The sequence below is a fragment of the Narcine bancroftii genome, chromosome 6 (genome assembly GCF_036971445.1).
Source record: "Narcine bancroftii isolate sNarBan1 chromosome 6, sNarBan1.hap1, whole genome shotgun sequence".
Lineage (NCBI taxonomy): Eukaryota > Metazoa > Chordata > Chondrichthyes > Torpediniformes > Narcinidae > Narcine > Narcine bancroftii.
This window is the reverse complement of record NC_091474.1, coordinates 202896680-202910593: the sequence shown is the minus strand read 5'-3', so window position 1 is coordinate 202910593 and position 13914 is coordinate 202896680. Positions and strand designations below refer to the sequence as shown.

The 13914-nt window shown below is 40.4% G+C and overlaps 1 protein-coding gene across 9 annotated transcripts in view; it reads left to right on the top strand.

Annotated features, from left to right (window-relative positions):
• The window catches only part of LOC138736964 (3',5'-cyclic-AMP phosphodiesterase 7B-like), a 214496-nt gene that overhangs the window by 191269 nt on the left and 9313 nt on the right, over nt 1-13914 (top strand). For all 9 annotated transcript variants that reach the window (XM_069887248.1, XM_069887247.1, XM_069887245.1 and 6 more), the window contains 4 exons: nt 2144-2244; nt 4821-4952; nt 6710-6801; nt 7942-8086. In XM_069887248.1, coding sequence (XP_069743349.1) covers nt 2144-2244; nt 4821-4952; nt 6710-6801; nt 7942-8086 — 470 coding nt within the window. The remainder of the gene's footprint in view (nt 1-2143; nt 2245-4820; nt 4953-6709; nt 6802-7941; nt 8087-13914) is intronic.

Genomic DNA, 13914 nt, shown 5'->3' with positions numbered 1-13914 from the left:
CATCAGACTTCACTTCATCGAGGACATCTACATAAGGTGATGTCTTTAAAAAAAAATCACCCTCTATCCTGAAAGATCCCCACTACCTTGGCCACACCCTCTTCACTCTGCTACCATTGGGGAAAAAGCTACAGGAGCCTAAAGGCGAGCACTCAGTGGCACAAGGACAGCTTCTTCCCCTTTGCCATCAGATTCCTGAATAATCAATGAACCAAAGACTTTTCGTGCACGATTATTTTAATTTTTTATAGTAATGTTGTAAGATGATTTCTGCAATTAAATATGTCCAGATGTAAAAAAAAAATGACTTTGTTTCCCAGAGTAATAATTGTGAATGTCCAGAGTGTTGTCATAATTACAGCTGCAAAATTGAGGATGATTATACAATTTCCCTTGAAACAAAATAACAGCAAGTAATTAAAAAAAAGACAGTTTGCATCCCTAACAATTGAATTGTTATCATCAACTCTGTTACCACAGATATGGGCCATTGGAATCTTGGAAAGCAAGGTTGAGTGTCTTCTCTAGATGTTTTATCTGGTTCAAGGTGGTATATGACCATATAACCATATAACCACTTACAGCACAGAACAGGCCAATTCGGCCCTACTAGTCCATGCCGTAGCAAATCCCCACCCTCCTAGACCCACTGACCAGCACCCAGTCCATACCCCTCTATTCCACTCCTATCCATGTAACGATCCAGTCTTTCCTTAAATGTAACCAATGATCCCGCCTCGACCACGTCTGCCGGAAGCTCATTCCACATCCCCACCACCCTCTGCGTAAAGAAATTTCCCCTCATGTTCCCCTTATAATTTTCCCCCTTCAATCTTGAACCATGTCCTCTAGTTTGAATCTCCCCCTTTCTTAATTAAAAAAAGCCTATCCACATTTACTCTGTCTGTCCCTTTTAAAATCTTAAACACCTCTATCAAGTCCCCTCTCAATCTTCTACGCTCCAGAGAAAAAAGCCCCAGTCTGCACAACCTTTCCCTGTAACTCAGACCCTGAAATCCTGTCAACATTCTCGTGAACCTTCTCTGCACTCTCTCTATTTTGTTTATATCTTTCCTATAATTTGGTGACCAAAACTGTACACGGTACTCCAAATTTGGCCTCACCAATGCCTTGTACAATTTCATCATAACCTCCCTACTCTTGAATTCAATACTCCGATTTATGAAGGCCAACATTCCAAATGCCTTCTTCACCACACCATCTACCTGAGTATCAGCCTTGAGGGTACTATTTACCATAACTCCTAAATCCCTTTGTTGCTCTGCACTCTTCATTGTCTACCATTCAATGTATATGACCTATTTAAATTTGCCTTTCCAAAATGTAGCACCTCACATTTATCTATATTAAATTCCATCAGCCATTTCTCAGCCTCACATTTATCTATATTAAATTCCATCAGCCATTTCTCCAGCCTTCCTAAATCACCTTTTAATCTACGGTAATCTACCTCACTGTCCACAACACCACTAATCTTTGTGTCATCCGCAAACTTGCTTATCCAATTCTCCACCCCTACATCCAGATCGTTAATATATATAACAAATAATAGTGGACCCAGGACCGAACCCTGAGGAACTCCACTAGTCACCGGCCTCCAATTGGACAAACAATTTTCTACCACTACTCTCTGACACCTCCCATCCAACCACTGCTGAATCCATTTCACTACCTCCTTATTTATACCTAATGCCTCCACCTTTTTTCCTAACCTCCTGTGGGGAACTTTGTCAAAAGCTTTACTAAAGTCCAAATAGACAACATCCACAGCTTTCCCTTCATCAAACTTTTTTGTAACCCCCTCGAAGAACTCAATCAAGTTTGTCAAGCATGATCTACCCCTGACAAAACCATGCTGATTACTCCCTATCAATCCCTGTACCTTCAGTCAATGTGTATTGATTGAAGCTTGAGAATTATGGGCGGGGTTGGTGAAGAAGGTTATTCCCTCTTATTTTGATCTAGTTTTCATGTTCTTATAATGTAATGCTTTTATGATTTATATCCAGTCATCTATTCAGCAACAGAAAAAAACCCTCTTGAAAGTCTGCCAGCTGCTTCAAAAGTTTGGTAGAAACTTTGTGACAAAAATGTACATCTTTATTTTTTTTCCCCCAATCAGTTATGATTCAAGAGGATTACCATGGCCAGAACCCATATCATAATGCAGTTCATGCCGCAGATGTGACTCAGGCAATGCATTGTTACCTGAAAGAACCAAAGGTATGAAATAAATGTTATTTGTTGCATTTTTTGTTCACTGGCTCATTGTACAAAAAAAGTTAATGTTGCAATGTAACTGCAGGTGGACCATATGAGTTTTGGTCTTCTTTCTTGCTAAATTATATACTGGCTTTGGAGACAGTGCAGAAGAGGTTCACCAGGTTGATTCAGGAAATGAAGGAGTTATTTATGAGGAGTGTCTGAGTATCCAGGGAGACTCTACTTGTTGGAGTTCAGAAGGATGGGGGGTGGATGGGGGAAATCTTAGAGACATAAACATCTTGTAAAAACATAAAACTATGAAAGGAATAAATAAGGTTGAAATAGGAGGTTGTTTCGACTGAGAGATGAGACCAGAACTAGGGTACATAGCTTTAAGATTTAGATGAATAGAATGAAGACAGAGGTGAGTAGGAACTGCTTCTACTGGAGAGTAGTGAAAATAGAGAATTCCCTGACCAAGGAAGCAGTAGAGACTGATTCATTAAATGTATGCATGTCACAGATATTTGAACAACAGGGGCATTACATGTTTTAGGATTTGATGAGTAAGTGGAGCTGAGTCTATGGCCAGGGCAGCCATGATATACAAGAGCATAAGAAATAGGAACAGGAGTAGACCATCTAGCCTGTCAAGCCTGCTCTGCCATTCAATGAAATCATGGCTGAATAATCTCCACATTTCTAGTGCGCATTTCCATGAGAACATCTGTTCCCATTTAACACTCCCAAGTTCTTGTCTAATCCCATCATAATTAGCCCTCCCCCAATCGTACACTTTCCCATTTTGTCTGCTTCTGTCCTTACCTATGGTTATGCTAAAGGTCAAGGAGTTGTGGTCATTATCACCAGGATGCTTGCCCTCTGTGAGGTCTGTCACCTGACCAGGTTCATCAGCCAGTATCCAGATCTAATATGGCATCACATCTTGTCAATCTCTCTACATACTGTGTCATGAATCCTTCTTGGACACACCTGACAAATTCTGCCCCATCTAACACTTTTTCATATAGGAGGTGCCAGTCAATATGAAAGAAGGTGAAGTAACTCATGATAAGAATTCTTTTTTTTGCACCATCCAAAATCTTTCACTCCACTCTCTTTTACTTTCCTCCCTATCTTCTTTGAAGCAGCTAAACAGTGGAATATCAAGCAGAAAATCCTTCCTTTGTGACAGCCAAATCTCTGTAATGCCCACAACACTGTAATTCCACAGACTGATCCATGGTCTGTTCATAGCCCTTATTCTTCATATTTCTTGCATTAAACACATTTCAACCCATCCAACAGACCATCCTATTCACTGCCTATCCTTCCTCAGTCTCATTGCTCATTGAACAACTGCTTTTCGCCATCTGCTCCATCTTCTAACCTAACACTGCTGTTCTCTTCCCTTGCCCACAAGGACATTGGGTCCTCTGAGGTCAGATGCAACCCATCCCTTTTGCACAGATCACATCTTCTCAGGAATAGATCCTAATGATCCAGAAATCAATTCTGACTCTGGCCTCTGCACCAACTCTTCTTCTATGCATTCATCTGCCATTACTTTCTATTTTTTCCTTCACTGGTGTGTGGCACAGGCAACAATCCAGAGATTACTATGCTTGAGATCCTGCTTGTAGGCTTTCTTCCTAACCCCCGATATTCACTCTTCAGGACCTTGTACCTTTTCTTATCTATGCTGGTACCCATGTATACCACAACTTCTGATTGCTCACCGTCCTTCTCAAGAACATTGAGTCTTGATCTTCTTCACAAAATCTCCAGTCTGTACCCATAATCAATGTCCTCTAATACTATTTCTTTATTCTTCTCTTTCCTTCCCATTCTGAGCCATAAAGCAAGACACAGTGCCAGAGAGCTGGCTGCCGTGGTTTTTCCCTGGCATGCTCCCCCCCCCCCCCCCCGCACCCCCACCCCACACAATAGTACCATGCACTGACCACCTATTCTCTTTTTCTCTCCTGGTGGCCATCTTGCTACCCGTGTCCTGCACCCTCAGGAGTGTAACTATCTGTTACTCCTCTTGATAAACTCCTCAGGTTCCCAGTGATTTGGAGTTTTACAGGTTTTTTTTCAGATCTTTGATAAACGTTGAGCAGAAGAGAAAAACATCTGACCCTGCATCTTCATTTACAGAGGAATGACGGTGATTTGATTTCCAGTTGCGTACTTGTACTTGTCCTGTCTTCATACAGGTGGATTTTTTTTTTAATCAATCATGTAATCCCTACAAACCTCAGAGCAGAATACACTATTGAAGTAACTCAGGTAAAAGACAAAGTAACAACCATTCTACTAACTCGAACTTGTTCCTCTGGTTTCCTACAATTGTATGGTTTTATTTAAATATACCTGGATGTCTGTCAAATGAGGCTAGAGACCAAGTGCATAATAGTACACAGTGGGATCCAGCATAGTAGTTGGTGTAGTGCTCAGCAGAAATCCCAACTTCCTCTCGAAATGATTCTACGCCTTAATATGTTTATATTCTAGAACTTTTAGGATACTTGTCAGTGTTAAATAAATTGTAAATAATGATCATTTTCCATTTTATTTTGCATGTTTTGAAGCTTGCCCAGTTTTTGACACCACTTGATATCATGCTTGGCTTGATGGCAGCTGCAGCCCACGATGTTGATCATCCAGGAGTCAACCAGCCTTTTTTAATTAAAACCAAACATCATTTAGCCAGCTTATACCAGGTGAAAATTAAAATAACTAATTATCCTTTTGCCAGTTAATGGTCACAAATTATTATTTTCAATGATGCCACAAATGTGCCAAATTCTATTTTTACTTTTGATGGATCTTGTACTCTTGTATTTGACAATGTTGTGCTTATGCTTTGATTGATTGCTAGTAATTTAAAGATATTATGACTTGTAAATACACATTTTTGAGTTTGAGAAACAGAAATAAGCCTGAACTGGCACATTGATTAATGTTTACATTATTTATTGTGTGACTAATATTTATTTAGCGCTCCCACATTAAAGGTTGTTACAAAAATATGGATGTGCGATGGGATAATATATTGAGGATTAGCTAAAGAATACAAAAAAAAGTGTTCAGGAATAAGTTCATCATTTTCAGATTGGAAGCTTTTTATTAGTAGGATGCCACCATTCACTGAGAAGACATAGTACAGTGAATCCAGGGAAATTTCCTTCTGTTTGAGATGGCTTTGGGAGCTAGCACCATGAGCTCCTCAGTTTGGTATTTCAGTCCAAAATTCATCCTCTAACAGCACAGCGGTAAACCCCATATCAGACACTTCGAAATCCCATTCTGATCTACAGGCCACATTGTGGGAACCTTGCTGAGATAGACTGATTTGAGGCTGTAAAGGAATATTGGGACTAATTTTAATGGAGATTTAGTTTCAACCATGATACTACTGCATGACAAAGCATACTCAAGTCTGTAGACACTGATTTTAGTAAAAACACAGAAATGCTGGAGGTACTCAGCATGTTTCGCAATATAGATATATAGCTGACATTTCAGGCCTGAGCCCTTCTTCAAGGTACCTTGAGGAAAGGCCTCAGGCCTGAAATGTTGGTTTTATATCTTTAACTTCCCATGGATGCTGTGAACCTGCTGAGTTCTCCAGCATTTCTGTCTTTTTAAAGCATTCACAAGTGCCCATATTGAGTATTTTTTTGCTGCTGTTTCTTGTATATACCAAGTCCTGATTAATTCTATACATTTGAAAGGTAGCATAGATGCCTTAAAAGGACTAGGGCTGATACAGATTAATACAGACTGATCGGATGGCACCACTGATTGGCAAACTGGAAGTAGCCATTTTTCATTGCTCTGAATCCTTCAACTTTAATGTGGATAAAAATTACTAGAACAAACATCTGTTTAAAATCTAACAAATAGTACCATACCACTTACACAAGCTTCTTTAAAATCAGATTAACATAAATGCCTGTTAGACAAAATCATCTTCAGATACTGGAGAAGTGGAACATTGCACAAACGTGCTCAAGCAATTCAGCATCTACAAAAAGCAATAGGCAGTTGAAATTTTGAGCCTCAGGCCTTAGTGATGAATTTGATGAAGCGTCACCTGCCTATTGCTATCCATAGATGCTGCATAACCAGCCTGGTTTCTCCAGTACTTTTGTGTATTGATTAGTGTGTATGCCTTCCAATCATTGCTCAACACCGAATGATTTACAACATTGGCTGGGCCATATGGAGTTGCTGATTAAAGATGAAGATCTTTTACAGCCAATACAGCACATTAAAACAAAGGCCAGTGTACTTTCTTTCACCTGCCCACTGTTTGGCAGAGGCAGCATGTAGTGGCCTGTACTATTCTCCCTCCTTATGCTCAACTAACTCAGTACAAACTAGTCTTGGAGACTTTGTATTACAATAACATTTGTTCAGTAAACAATGAAATAAAGAAAAAAATCTAATTTATTTTTATTTGCTCTCTTTAAAGAACAACTCTGTACTGGAGAATCACCACTGGAGATCGACTGTTGGAATGCTTCGAGAATCAGGGTTGTTAGCTCATCTGCCTGTGGAAATGTTGTGAGTAATGTGTATCTGTTGCAATCAGATAGCCTCAACCAAAAGTACTGTTTCATTAAAGTCCTAATGATTAAGTCATTTCATTGAACACAATTTGGAAAGTGACACAAATATACAATAGCTGTTTGATTCTTGATGATTAGTGATTTTCATTTCCCCCCCCACCACTTAGTTAGATTAATTGGCATTTGTTTTGGTCACTAACAAGCTTTACATGTGTGAACAGAATATTAATAAAGACAGAGAAAGTATCAATATTATACCAATTATTTATTATATCAACTTTATAGTTCACTTTTGCCAGAGTATAATAACACTATTATATCAAGTGTATAGTTCAACTCTAACTGAATTTAACAACATTATTATACAGGTGTATATTTCAACTCAATCCAAATGACAATTATATGTCAGCAAATCTATTCACTGAAACTTTCCCTCCATTCCACTTCTTTGTCAGGTCACACTGACCACCATCACTGTATGTAAAATCAAATGCTCAGCATGTGGTGGGTTGTGAGTCATTGAGCCTTGTGGTATGGAAACCTGCTATGTGGCTCACTGAGTAAGTCAGGCACCCACTTACACGAATCTTTTTGTTATTTTATTCTCCTTGTATTATCTCCCAATTTCATCCGCCCACCTACACAAGCCAATTTCCAGCAACAAATTAACCAAACAATCTTTGGGATATGGGATGAATATGAAGCACTTGAAGGAAATCCAGAGAAAAAGTGAACTTCACAGAAAGCACCAGAAGTTACAACTGAACTTGAGCTGTGAGAATACTTATTACAACACAGGAGTTCACTCTACCTTCAGCTCCTTGCTGGTTTCTAATGAGCAACCCCATTTGCCTAATTCCCCTCCTATTTCTTTATAATCCTCTCCCTCATATCCAAATTATTCTCCCTCACATGTCCAGTAACTCTCGGGAATATTTATAGTATTTGGTTAACATTCCAGCACCCCTCTGGGAAAGAACCTGGCAGAAACTCTACAGTCACATAGAGAACGTGCAAACTTCACATGGATCAGGCCAGAATCAAACCTGGGCTCCAAGAACTGTTAATTGCTGCACTACTTTTGCTACAATCAGTTTCATTCATATTGAAGCAATAAAATCTATTTATCTTACAGACAAGACATTGAACAGCAGTTAGGATCTCTCATTCTGGCCACAGATATTAGTCGACAAAATGAGTTTCTTAGAAGAATGAAAGCTCATTCAGATAACGGAGATTTATCATTACAGGATACAGGCCACAAGCACTTCATATTGCAGGTAAAAGATTGGTGAATGTCAGAATAAATTATCTTGAAACGTCTGTAAGAACACTGGGAGTTTTATAGAGAACTACGTGAGGTTGGAGGAATTCAGGATTTGGGTGGACTATGAAATAAGCACATATTTGACCAGATATGTCCAGCTGGTCCACACATTTAAGAAAGTAGGGTGCTTGCTGGCAGCAAATGTATAGTCATGGTGTTTATTTAATTGAGTTCATTTAAATATATTTAATTCTTTGGTAATGTTTGTCACTTTTACTTTTTATATTTTTCAATGTTTCTTTTTCGTGAATGTCTGAGATATTTTATCAACGGCATTCTAAGGAGAGGGTTTGCCAGTTATTATTAAATAAATCACAACCTTCACCTTGCTCCAGGTTTTAATAGACAGATGACTCGAGAAAAATGGGTGACCCGCCATTTGGCAGAAGATCCAGACCTTCATCTCCTAAACACTTATTCTGATGTGAATTATCTACAGGATACTTGCCTTTAATTACCACTGCACTCAAATCAATTGCATTGGATTGCCTCAGTAGTAATAAAAAATAAACTTCTATTGCATGCAGTCTTGATCCCCTTTTATATATTTGGATGGCATGCTTAACATTGTGCTCCTATTGTATTTTAAAAAAGACTTTTATTTCTGAGCTCTGAAATTCAACATTTTGCTTTCTGCAAACATTTTCCCTCACCCATTCCAAAAGCATTCAATTATATATTTTTTTACCTTATTTATTTACATCATTTTTTAAAATGTTACTTTATCAGACTACAATAATTGAATGTGCCGATGGTCACATTTCATTCAATAATTATATTTTCTCTAATGAATCAGAATTGTAGCACCTTGGCTTCAAAGAACTGGGTTATTTTCTTTGCAAGGACATACCAGTTGACTGAGGGGCAGAGTTTTCTGCCAGTCATGAGGTGCTGCTGTACATCTTAAGATTCCTTTATTGCCATGTAATAAATACACAAAATTTGTCAACATTTGTTTTTAATAAAGAATACAAGGAAGTGCCACTAGCCCAGCCCCCCACCCAGGAAGAGAAAGAGAAGCAAAAGAGATGCCAAATGTCCTCGGTTTTGCTTCCTGCACTCCCACACCCCGAGTTGCCACATGACCTCCTGTCCTCTCCAGCAATGATCACCAACTCCTAGATTCACACTTCTAATACAATCAGGAAGCTAACACCCGAGGCCCTTCGGGAGCCCTCCTTGCCATCAGTACGCTCATGGATCCCAGTCCTAATACCTGGTGTTGCCATTTTTTTTTATACCACTGACATATACCAAATGTTCTTACTTAACATTTGTGGATCCCCTCATAAATGGGGTCCAAATACAAAATGACAAAACATTGTTACTATGTGAGAGGGTCATAAAATGCACCATCCATTAAATAGTTTAATGAAAAACAGCTAAAGTCACAGGCTTAGCTAACATTTATACCAAAGACTTTAAATGTCAAGATAATTCAGCATTCCAATCTATTAAAAAAATGTATTAAAAATAAATTTTTTAATTGCCTAACTTTATTAAACAATTTATAATGTTTAAAGCAAATACAATACAAAAATATAGATTGCTCTATACTCGACATCTCTTGCACCCATTCCTCTCCATTAATATAGATGTATTCACAGTTTCTGCAAGGTCTCATCTAGCATGCATTCAATAGGCAGCTTCAGAACCATGTGCTGACAAATTCATCAAGTTTGTGATTCAGTGTTGGGGCATAGCTAGAAAGTATATGTATATCGAGCAGCATGTTTGGTACTTCCACAATTGCACAGAATATCCTTTTTGTAGTCAAAGCCCACATTATACATCAAATTCCAGCCCATTATGTTAATGTAAATTGAGTGATTTAAGGACAGTATGTTGGAGCCAGAGTACGCCCAATGGTGACAACAATTCCAGAACCTAGTGTGTTCTTATGTATGTAAATAAGGACTACATTTCTCAGCATGCAATGCACATGGTTGCTGGAAACCGAAGTGGCATATGGCGGGGGTTGTAATTAGAAGTTAGTTGAAGCAGCTCGAGGAAAATAAAGTCGGTTGTGTTAAACCCACCTCATGCTATTCTTCTTGAAAGAACAAGCATAACATGGTATCAGAAATGTCTGAATGAGTAAGAGAAGATAATAGTTTGTAAACCTGGATAAGTCTTCCCACACCAATGCAGTTTACCGGCAATCTAGCTGATAATTGGAAATTCTTCAAACAGCAATTCAACATTTATTTAGAACCTGGTGGAATGGGAGAAAGCGTCTATGTTTCTGCATGTGATGAGTGAAGATTCCTTTGAAATCTATAACAGTTTTCAAATTAAAGAGGCTGTTTTCACAATGGACTCTGATAACAAGATTTAAGGATTATTTTGTTCCAAGTAAAAACACCATGTTTGAGATATTCAAGTTGTTCTCCTGTGACCAGAAAGAAGGTATGAGCATTGAGGAATACTTAGCCAAGCTTCACACACTTAGTAAGTCCTGTGAATTTGGAGATTTCAAAAATGCACTCATTAAAGACAGAATAGTTTGCAGAATCCCAGATAATGGACTTGGAGAAAGACTGTTGCATGAAAAAGATTTGACTCTGGAAAAGGCTGTGATTATGTGTAAGTTAACAGAGACCACATGAGCACAAGCTAAGGAGCTCCATGAGATAGACACAATGGTGCATGCAATCAAACAGAGAAGCAGAATACCAGGAATTTTTCAAAACAAAGCTGAAGTAGATGTGCCCGGCCTATGGAAAGTTCTGCTATAAATGTGGGAAGAAGAATCATTTTGCAAAGCAGGGGATACCAAGAGAAAGATGCACACAGTGGGCAAATAAATGGAGGAATTCTTTGTGGATTCACTATAGACTTGCTGCTGGTGTTACGAGCCCAGAGGACCCCAAAAAAAATGGAATGGATCATTCCAGTGACTGAATGAGACAGTAATTTCATTTAAGCTCGACATCAGGGCCCATGTGAAACTATTGTCTATAGACTATTACAAGACCCTCAAAGTAAAGAGAAAGATTTATCCTGTGAAATTAAAAGTGACAGGCTACACTGGAGAGAACGTTCCAATAAAAGGGGGCTGTATAGTAATCTTCAAACACAAAGAATAGCATCTGAAGTCACAGCTACTGATTGAAGGAGGAGGTACAGCCAGTATTAGATCTGAGTGCATGTGAAGAGCTTTACCTGGTGAAAAGCGTTTTCATAGTGGCTTCACAGACTGAAGATAATGTTATGGCGTCCAGAGGGCACCAGTAATAGATATGCACCACAACACAGGGTTACTTAAACAAAAGTAGTTTTTAATTATAATTGAACAAGAAAACAGAATTAAACTTTAACATTACTATCAACTTACTTAACCTACCTAACCTACTTAATCCCCCCTCTAAGCGCAGGTGTGTAATGTATATTAAATATTTGAAAAGTTCTTTGGATCACAGTCAAATCTCACTGGTTGCAGGCAATTCTTGTTCTGTGCTCAAAAGTTAGCTTTAACAAAGTTCACCAGTCTATGGTGCTAAACATGCAAATGGCTACCACTCAGGAGGGTTCTTGCTGGTTTTCAAAGACAGATTCCTTTTCCAGGACATCCGCAACTGATTCTTCCTCAATCAGTCCTGCTGACGAAACTTGCCCCCTTCAAGGTTCTCCAGATGATCTTCTTTCTTTCAGGTCACCTTTCAGACTGCCAGTCTTCTCTTGTGACCAGGCAGCCTTCCAAAGTTTGCCAGTTTGTCCCTCTGGAATTGATTTCTGTAGGCACTTTCAGTTGGCAAATTTCCCCACTTGTAAAGCCATATATTTCGGCAAAATGCGGCTGTGGGAAGGCCAAGTGAATGTGCAGGAGGCACCTGCAAGGTGAGTTTGGTAGCTCTCCTCGAAGAGGGATAATCCCTGCAGCACAGTGGCCTCCGCAGCCATCTGAATGCAACCACCTAAAAGCGGCTGCATTCAGATGACAAGTCAGCTGGCCAGTGCCTGACAGCTCCTCTCCCAGTCCCCACACTGTCAGGTGGCTGGCATGGGCTGTCAGCGCAGGGACGTCCCCACACTGATCCTGCTGCCCCGCTCTCTCCCCACTCACGAAATCAGCCCCTACACTGTTGAGCAGCTGGCGTGGGCTGTCCCCACACTGTGGGGACTGATTTCGGGAGGGGGAGAAAAGGGCTGGAGCGGCCGGAGGGGGAGAAGGGAGCTAGCCGAAACAATGCCGGTACCCGACTGGAGTGCCTCCTCCTCCCCCGTCGGTTCTCCAGCCTCCTCCCCCACCAGCTGCTCCAGCCCCCGTGCTCAGCCGCCAGCCACTCCAACCCCCTTCTCCCCCACTGGCTGCTCCAGCCTCCTTCTCGGCCGCCGGTCGCTCCAGCCCTATGAGTTGGGAGAGAGTGGGGCAGCGGGATCTGTGTGAGGATGTCCCCGCGCTGACAGCCCACGCTAGCCACCCAACAGTGTGGGAACTGATTTCGTGACTGGGGAGAGAGCAGGGCAGTGGGATCAGTGTGGGGACGTCCCTATGCTGATAGCCCTTGTTGGCTGTCCCAGCTGACAACCAGCCATCCTGACTTGACAGCCCAAGGGGCAGGAGCCGGAATGCGCTCAGAAGCGCATCCTGGCGCAGCTGTCCTTTCAGGTAGCCAGCGCTGTGCTTTCAACGCTGCCACCTGAACTGTAATTTAAAGGGCCGCTTCTGCTTCTTCAGACGCATTCTTAGCGGAGAATGCACCTGAAAAAGCCTTGTATCTCTCCTCTCTGTTCTGCCTCTGCCTGCAAAAATCACATGCTCTCCCAGGCCAGCTGTATGTCAATATTTTGTTGCCTCTTGCAAAAAGCATTCTGCAAAAGTCCTGCAAATATTCTGTTTTAAAATGTCAAACTCCTCTACCAATTCCTCCCAAGCCACCTCTAAATACTCTGTCACAATAAGCACACAACACTTATGGAAGAAAGGATAACTACATTGGAGAAGTGATACTTTATGTACAGAGAGAATCAACCTCATTACATGACATGAATGACAAACTGGAAAATGAGCTGACAAATAAGGATGCCTTCTTACGCCAGCTAGAAGACAAAAATAGACAGTAACAGGAACGTCTGGAACTTGCTGAACAGAAACTGCAGCAAACAATGAAGCGAGCAGAAACATTACCAGAAGTAGAAGGTGAATTTGCCCAGCGAATTGCAGCACTGACGAGGGCAGAAGAGTGGCCTGGCAGCTTAGAACATTTGAGACATTTAGAGACTCAGCTTGACTCTAATTTTATTGACTTCAGCTGCATCTAAAAGAAAAAATGGCTGCATTAGAGGATAAGAATGTATCGATACAAGAATCTGAACTCTTAAGAAAACAACTTGAAGAGTCTCTTTATGATAAGAAACTAGAAAATGCAAACCATCTTCTTTCAACCACACCATCAGAAGAGGAACTGGCAACTATGTCGTCCCCTGCAACATAGATTGTAAAGCCTGGAATGAAGTTCACAGAGTCGTATAATGGATTTGTTGAAGCCCAAGATCAATTGCTATTGGCAAAACAGGAAAATAAAAGAGTGAATAAATATTTGGATGAAATTGTGAAAGAAGTGGAGATGAAAGCTCTGCTTCTCAAACACCAGCGTGAAGAATATGAACGTGGGCAAAAATCTGTGGCAAATATCTCAGCTAAATTAGACGGTGCCAAGAAGAAAGCGCTGTTTACAAAAATGCATTGATGAGGCAAATAAGCATGCTTCCTTACTCAGCAGGGACAATCAGATATAAAATGCAAGTATCAGATATCTTACAGCAGGATAAGGGTGC